Source organism: Lipotes vexillifer, unplaced genomic scaffold (assembly GCF_000442215.2).
Source record: "Lipotes vexillifer unplaced genomic scaffold, Lipotes_vexillifer_v1.1 scaffold995, whole genome shotgun sequence".
NCBI lineage: Eukaryota > Metazoa > Chordata > Mammalia > Artiodactyla > Lipotidae > Lipotes > Lipotes vexillifer.
The window spans coordinates 1107330-1115569 of NW_006785389.1; the positions used below are offsets into that span (position 1 = coordinate 1107330).

Sequence of the window (8240 nt, forward strand, 5' to 3'; positions counted from 1 at the left end):
GTCCTGGAGGCTCTGAGGACGGGGGCGGGGTTTCACGCTTCTTAAAGGAGACGAACCCAGATTTCCATGGAATGTAGTCTTCGCTGATCAGACAGCCATAATATTTCAGATGTTTCCGAAACCTACAAAACCAAACGGGCACATGATACCAGGTTGTCACTATGACACAAAGCTCATGCATCCATAGCCGGGGTCTATTAAACATTGTCTTATTGCTCTTCCAAAGGATGTAGGCTAAAGCTTTAGACCTCACTGTGTTAGGTTAGAGTCAAGAGAACATAGACTACAGACAGGGGGCCATAGTGAACAAGACAGAGGAATGTGGGGTGGTCATAAGCAGGTGGGCCATGTGTTGCTTCCCTAGTTCGCTCATTAAAGAGTAGAGCCAGTGATGTCCCATTCAGGGACATCATTTTTGAACATGCATCTGTGAAGAAGCATGTAATGAAATACACCTGCACACAGCAATTACCTCACCTTTTCTCTAACTCTGATGGCCTTTCACCACACCTAAGACCACACTGCCTCTTTATACCTTAAATATCTCAAGCACGTCGCCTCCGGGAAGGTGGATCTGAGACTTCTAGCTCCTGGCTTGGCTGCCTTCTCCCCTGCAAACATTGGCATATCAGCGTTTGGCTTCCTGCGCCTCTGGTGCAGTAAAAACTTCATATTCACTGTTTGTAATTGCCCACAGTTGGAGTATTCATACCAGGGAAATTGGCAAACACAACAATCAAGGTTCGGTTAGTTGTTTTATACGTGTCTAGACTTAAAGTAACAGAGAGTAGGTTAATAATGAGGACCATACGTGATGAATAACGATGTGAGCACATTTATTCCACCCAGCGAAGTCACTGAAGAAAAGTCAAGTTCCAACAGATTTTTGCCTTCTCAGTTACTAATAAAAGACAGACATTTTATCAAAGAAGACATACACCTGGCAAATGAACAAAAATGTTCAACATCATGAATCATTAGGGAAAAGCAATTAGACCATAGTGAGACACCTCTACACATTTAAACAGGTAATACTGAAACACTAGCCATATCAACCAAGTACTAGAGAGGAATACAGGAAAACTGGAATGCTCTCATACTGTGAATGGCACACAAAAGGGTATAGTCATTGAATTTTGAATATGAAACCATACGTACATATAAAGAATTTATTAAGCTTATCTGTCATAGACAAAAAGGATACAAACCACAAAACCCCATTCTTTAACAGATGTATGGATAAACAGTCAGTGGGTGGTATATCCAAACAATATATTTTTCAGGAAAAAAAATGAATTATACTTATCAGCAACTTAAATGATTCTCAAAATAATTATGCATCATGAAAAACAGACAAATATAAAAGTAAACATTAAGACCCCAGTGATATTAAGTGTAGAAAACACTAATGGAATGGGAAAAAAGTAAATCAATACTAGTTGCCTGGGAGTCCTGGGAGAGCTGTCAGAAGGTGGATATGGGAGTGATGGATGTTTGTAATTATGATGGTTCTGTGGGTTTACACGTATTAAAACTTAACCAAGTTGTACATTTCAGGTATGTTCAGTTCAATGCATACCAACTATACAGCTCAATTAAATTTAATAGAAATTGGGGCTTCCCTGGTGGCGCAGTGCTTGAGAGTCCGCCTGCCGATGCAGGAGACGCGGGTTCGTGCCCCGTTTCGGGAAGATCCCACATGCCGCGGAGCGGCTGGGCCCGTGAGCCATGGCCACTGAGCCTGCGCGTCCGGAGCCTGTGCTCCGCAAATGGGAGAGGCCACAACAGTGAGAGGCCCGCATAACGCAAGGAAAAAAAAAAAAAAAAAAAAAAAAAAAATTTAATAGAAATTGGATTCACATAAAAAATCTGAATCTCTTTTCTGAATCTCCTTTTCAGTAGAACTCTGGCAACCACATGTTAACCCCATCACATCTCCTTGTCTAATGGGAGGGATTCTGTTGTGGTAGCAATGAAGACTGGTGAGCAATGAAAGGTGTTTCCATGTGAGTTATCCAGGAACTGCCTGCATCCTAAAAACCACATGCCTGGACTACACGATTTCCACTTTTATTACCCATTATCTTTGCTATGCACCAATGGCCTTGAGATAAACAATCTGCAGATGCTACGGGATCCCAAAACCTTTACATTATTCAGCCTGACACTGACTGGGACCTCAGGAGAGAAACCACTCTGTAGCTCCTGACAATTTTTGCAAAAACATAATCCTAAACAGCCACAGTCAAGGGAACTTTCATGGATGCAATTTTAGAATAGGTTCATCTCTTTTTGTTTGCTAGTCACTCACTCCCTATTAATTCCCTGTTTCTGTACCAAATATGGTTCCCACCTGATGTCTGTAATCTAACGCTCAGCAACACCAGCCTACCATGTTATGGACATTATGGCACATGGCTCTTTTCCAGCTGGACCTAGAAAACTCCTTCTCTTGAACAGTACTGGGGTCATGATGTGACATCCCATGTGAAAAAAGAGAACTTATGCAGCTCCAAAAAACACTGGTGGTTCATACAACTGTCCTCATCTCAGGGTGACCTCGGGACCCACCAAAAATTCTAACATCCAGGTCACATTAGTCCCAGAGCCCTGTAGTCTACCCCAGGAGGCTTTGGACAACAATTTAAATTAGACCAAAACTGGAGTGAAAACCATTCTCTGCCATGATACTATCCTTACTGAAGAATACAAAGATTGGAATACCCACAAAAGACGTGGCTTAAACTATAGTCTTTATTTTTTCACAGAGCAGAGCAAATGGAGGCAGATAGTTCCCAAACAGGGTGACCTGGAGCTAGAAACATCCATCGTGAGCATGACATAAGACAATACCACCAAGGAAAGTAAACTGTAAGCTGCCAAGGGAACCCACATTGGGTCACCATGGTCAAAGCTGCTTAGGTCCCGTCCTTGACAGAAGAGCATGACAACACCCAAGTGCTCAGGCTATTCATGCTTCCCTCCAGGGGACAGGACAGCACAAAGGTCTACCTACCCTGATCACAGTGCGATGACTGATGCCCAGTACTGGGATCTGCCACTTGGGAGAGGTAAAAAACTTAGTGATATTGAGTCCAGCAAGGGGCTTGCACAGGTTAGAAAGTAGAGCATAGCTCCTGAAAAGCTTCCTATGAAGCCAGTACTCATAGGCAATCTGCACACGAGGGCTGTTCAGATGTATGGCATTCAACTTCCAGTTGATGACTTCCTCAGAGAGTCTATTAAGTATGATGTATTAACTAAGGAGACAGCTCATTCACTGCTCTCATCTCATTTGAAGGCCCTTCTCTAGATGAACTTTCTGGTATCAAATAAGGTAAGACCTTTGGCTGAAAGCTTTCCTACATTTGCTGTACTCATAGGGTCTATCTGAGCTGTGAAGTTTCTAGTACTGTCAGAGCAGACATTTGACAGAAAACTTTTCCACATTTGCTGCACTGATGAGGCCTTTCTGGGGTGTGAGCTTTTCGGTATTGAGTAAGCTGGATGCTTTGGCTGAAGAATTCTCCTCATTCAGAGTTCTCCTCATATGGTTTTTCTCCAATGTGAACTCTGGTGCTTAATAAGAGTAGAGCTTTGGCTAAAACACTTTCCACATTCACTGCACTTATAAGGCCTTTCACCAGTGTGAACTCTCTGGTGTGTAGTGAGAATAGAGTTTTGGCTAAAACATTTCCCACATTCACTGCACTTGTAAGTCTTTGCTCCAGTGTGAATTCTCTGGTGGACCTGAAGGTGGGCCCTTTGCCTAAAGGACTTCCCACATTCACTACACTCATAAGGCCTTTCCCCAGTGTGAATTCTTCTATGTTTAATAAGGCTGGCGATGTACCTAAAGACTTTCCCACATTCACTGCACTCATAAGGCCTCTCTCCAGTGTGGACTCTCTGATGCTGAACAAGCATGCGTTTATAGGTGAAGGCTTTTCTGCATTCTCCACATTCATAAGGTCTCTCTCCAGTGTGAACTCTCTGGTGCTGAACAAGTTTGCTTTTAGTAATGAAGGTTTTCCCACATTCACTGCACTCATAAGGCTTGGCTCCAGTGTGAATTCTCTGGTGCACAATAAGTTGGGCGTTTTGTCTAAAGAACTTCCCACATTCTCTACACTCATAAGGCCTTTCCCCAGTGTGAATTCTTCTATGTATAACAAGGTTGGAGTTGCATCTAAAGACTTTCCCACATTCACTGCATTCATAAGGTCTTTCTCCAGTGTGGACTCTCTGGTGCTGAGCAAGCCTATATTTACGGCAGAAGGCTTTCCCACATTCACTGCACTTGTAACGCTTTTCTCCATTGTGAAAGGCCTCTACAAACTCGGTGTCCTTTTGTGGAGTGACCTGGTGCTGGAGAAGGCCAGAGCTACAAAGGAAATCCATCCCAGGCTCCTGGAATATGAAAGACTTCTTGGATGCATGGATGGTGTGGCTCTTCATAAAGGTCTTACCCACATCTCTTCTAAAGAGTTCCTCTCCAGTGTGCTGGTGAAAGTGCACACCTGCCCCACAGAATTTCGGGCCAGGGTTTGTGCCAAGGTCCTCAGCGAGATGCAAACCACCTTCTAAGTACAGGCAGCACGTCTCCCAGGGATAGGACTTCAGGGTGGACAGGTCTGCCTCTGAAGTATTTATTTGTGGCACTTCTACAGAAACATTCTGCTCAGAAGGTGGCTGCTTGTTCTCTGCTATATAACAACACCCTGAAAGCAGAGAAATATGGGTAAACTTGACATAGGATTTTGGTATAAGGAGGCAGCCCCATCACAAATGTTTGTCTGACATAGAAAGGAATAAATCTATGGGACTGTTTTCAAGACAAGAAGTTGCAAGGACATTAGGCAAGCCCTGCTGTACAGTACTGACCCTCTACACATCACAGGACAGGGAGCACTCACCAGGCAAATGACAGAAGGACGGGGTGGAATGCATAAAGGAGCTAGGGGTCCACAACTCATTCCTCCAGGAACAGTTTTCACTAGGACCTTGGTGACACGTGTATGCTATGTGGAAAGCTGTGTCCAGGTCCAGGAAAATCTGATTTTCACTGAGTAGCTGGCGTTCAAGGACTATTTTGAGGAGAGGTGCAGACCTCATGAAACATTAAGTGTAGGTGAATAGTGGAAAGCACAGCAGAGGGAGGATGGAGAGGAACAATTAGGAGTGGAAGACAGAGAGGTGAGGGATAATTCTGGGTTGGAATTCAGAGTAAAAATCATAGGAGGCAAGTGTCAAGAATGGAGGAGAAACAGAAATGAGGTACACAGTCACTGGCCTTGATACCAAAACAGTGTTGGGTATGGGACATGTTCCTGATATGACGTGAATTGAACCATGATGTCACTTTCTCCCCCAATGCTAATTACCAGGGCCAGGCCATATTTGAGCCCCTCTTGCTCTGTCTGGAGTCATGTCCACTCTGTCATGTACCCAGGGTTCTCCTCTCAGCTCCAGCTGGACAACATGGGACCTAGAAGATGAAAGTCCTAAGAGAAAGACACAACAGGTGAACAGTCAGTACTGGCCCTGGGGACAACCAATCCCAAAACAACCTCAGGAAAAAAAATATGTAACAAAAAGAATCTTTGAGATGAGGGTCTCACAGAAACAGCCAAGAAGACCCCACAAATACTGACCACATTAAGTCCCAACAATTCCTGGAATGGTAAGGCCCTAAGAAATGTCAGCCAGAAGATGGCAGAGCCTGGAGCACAGAGGTGCATGGGTCTACGGAGTTAACTTAGCAGGGAGTGGCTGAGACTAATGGAACCCATTGAACTAATTCCAAGTCTTATGACCCAGAAAAACTTCACTGAAAAAACTTCAGAGCCGCTGGTATTGGGGATACTTCGGAAAGGAGATCGTATACACACTCACTCAGCCTTGGCACCAACAACACAGATGAGAGGGAAGCAGTAATAGAGGTGTGCCCACTGTCTAGCTGTGAAAAAACAGACTTGCCTTTGGAGAAAAGGGGAAAGGTGGAGACCTGCCCGGGATGCTGGGATAGGTGTGAGGGCCTTACCCAATGATGCAACAAGTGCAAAGGTCTCCAGCATGACATCATGGTACAGGAATCTCTGGGCCTCATCAAGAAGCTTCCATTCCTCCTGGGAAAAGTACACAGCCACGTCCTCAAAGGTCACAGAGCCCTGTGATGACAGGGACAGATGTCTCCATAAGCAGCCTCTCTCCCCAGGACCCCATAAATACCCCTAACTCATACTCACTCTGGGTTCATCATCCTCCCCAGCTCCCTAACTTAGAGGGCACTGGTACCGAATAACTCTTCATACTTCCTTGAGCACTAGGTACAACTCTCAGCAACAACAGGTAGGTAGGTGGACAGATAGATGCCATCTAAGCTGTGGGCCTGGTATGCATGGCCCCCTCCCTCTCCTGCACGACAACAGCCTGAGAGTCCCCAGGATCATGTCTCCCAGACACAAACAAACTTGGGCTCATCGTTCTCTCTTAAACTCCTGGTATGAGGGTTCTGGGGCAATTTGGTCACATACCTTCCCCACATGCATATTACTCACTGGCTAACTCCTCATACACCTGATCCCCATCACCACCACCCAGCCCACAAAACTGGCATGTCTCCTGCCTCCTCACATACCCTCCTGCACATGGCATCAGAAAGTTCCTGCCAATGCAACAGGATCCCACCGTACCCCAACTCTCCACTGGTCTGTTCTGAAGGCTTCTCCACCAGGTCTTGTTCCTAACTTTAACCTCAGTCAAAACATGCAAATCTAAATACGCCTGTTTATGTTACACCTCTGTATTACACATTATATCTCTTCACCAGTTGCAATCTCTGTCAATATAACACCCATTCAAAATCCACACCCACTTGACACACCTTAGGTAAACTCATCCGACATTCTGTCAGAAACTATCCAAGTTCCATCACAAAAGCCTAGTGAGTGCACAGAAAGAAAAATAATCACCAGCCTGACTTTACTTTCACTTCACCTCCATTCTGCTTTCCCTCTGCATCAATTTATCAATTTCATAGGCACTCCCCCATAAAATCCTGAGCCACCTGCTGGACTCCCCCCCCCCCCCCTTCCCAATGATGACCACTATTCTTATCTGTCTTTGTGACAGCCCCGTTCTCTTCCCTTGTCCCCTAATGGTATCCTGAAGCCTCCCCCAGCACTCTAGATCTGCACGTTCAGCCGTCCCCTTGTCTCCTATACTTGGAGACACTGGAACATCTGAGAATCAAAACAGCCAAAACCCAATTCCTAATATTCTCACGGAAAAGGACTGCTACCACTGACTTCCCCATCTCAGTTGATGGCACTGCCACCCTTCCAGATGCAAAGGGAAAAAAAATTTGGAGTCATCCGTGAGCTCTCCACATAAGAAAATCTGGTCAGCCCCTACTTTAAAGCAAATCCAGAAGCCAAGTATTTCTCCTACCTCCTCATGCACCACTTTGGTCCAGCAAGAACTAATGTGCATCTGGATGACTGCAATAGCCTCCTTCATTATCTCCTTGTCTTTCTTTCCCCCAGTCTCTTGTACACTCTGCAGCCAGGAGTAGCCTCTTAAAACCTAAGTCACATCACTTTCCCTCTCTGTTCCAAAAATTCCATGTCTGCCATCATTCTCAGAACAGAAACCTCTTCTCAGTCTACCATTCTAGGTCTAACCTTGGCCCCCTTGCTCTCTGTTCTTACTAGCTGTTAACAAAGACCTACAAGTCCTAAAACACTCCCATCTCAATCTCATCCTCAAACATTTATACATATTACCCGCTATACCTAAGACAACCTTTCACATCTCAGTCCACTGGCTGCCAAAAATGGGAATCTGTCCATATAACCTCTGGCCTGGACTTGGAAACCTGGGCTTAGGGTCCCCAGACACCAAGTCCAGGAAGAGTGGCAGCAAAAGGCTTCTAGGACACCTGACACTCACCAGTGCAGGGTCCATAAGTGGTTCTGCTGAATGTGGAACCTGTAGGAAGAGTAGGGCCATGTAATATTAATTCCCATCAGCAATATAGACAAAAAAGGTTAATGAGTGAACCATTTAATATTTCAGATGAAGACAAATGCTCAAGAGGAAACTAAAGCATAAAAGAGGGCAGAAAATGTTACAGTTGCACCATAAGGTCATGTGGATATCTTGAGAAAAGGCTGTCCAAAAGTGGGACAAATAAGTACAAAGCCTCTCTGTCAGAGTCATGCCTGGTGTGTTTGAGC

At 44.9% G+C, this 8240-nt stretch overlaps 1 protein-coding gene across 1 annotated transcript in view; it reads right to left on the reverse strand.

Annotated features, from left to right (window-relative positions):
- LOC103069939 (zinc finger protein 154-like) overlaps positions 1-7521 on the reverse strand; it is a 23561-nt gene extending 16040 nt beyond the window's left edge. The window contains exons 1-6 of the mRNA XM_007457502.1: positions 7453-7521; positions 6044-6209; positions 4663-4721; positions 4470-4520; positions 3770-3993; positions 3581-3685 (exon numbers count right to left, since the gene is read on the reverse strand). Of these exons, the coding sequence (XP_007457564.1) occupies positions 3581-3685; positions 3770-3993; positions 4470-4520; positions 4663-4721; positions 6044-6209; positions 7453-7521 (674 nt within the window). The remainder of the gene's footprint in view (positions 1-3580; positions 3686-3769; positions 3994-4469; positions 4521-4662; positions 4722-6043; positions 6210-7452) is intronic.
- Between the last annotated feature and the right edge of the window lie 719 nt (positions 7522-8240).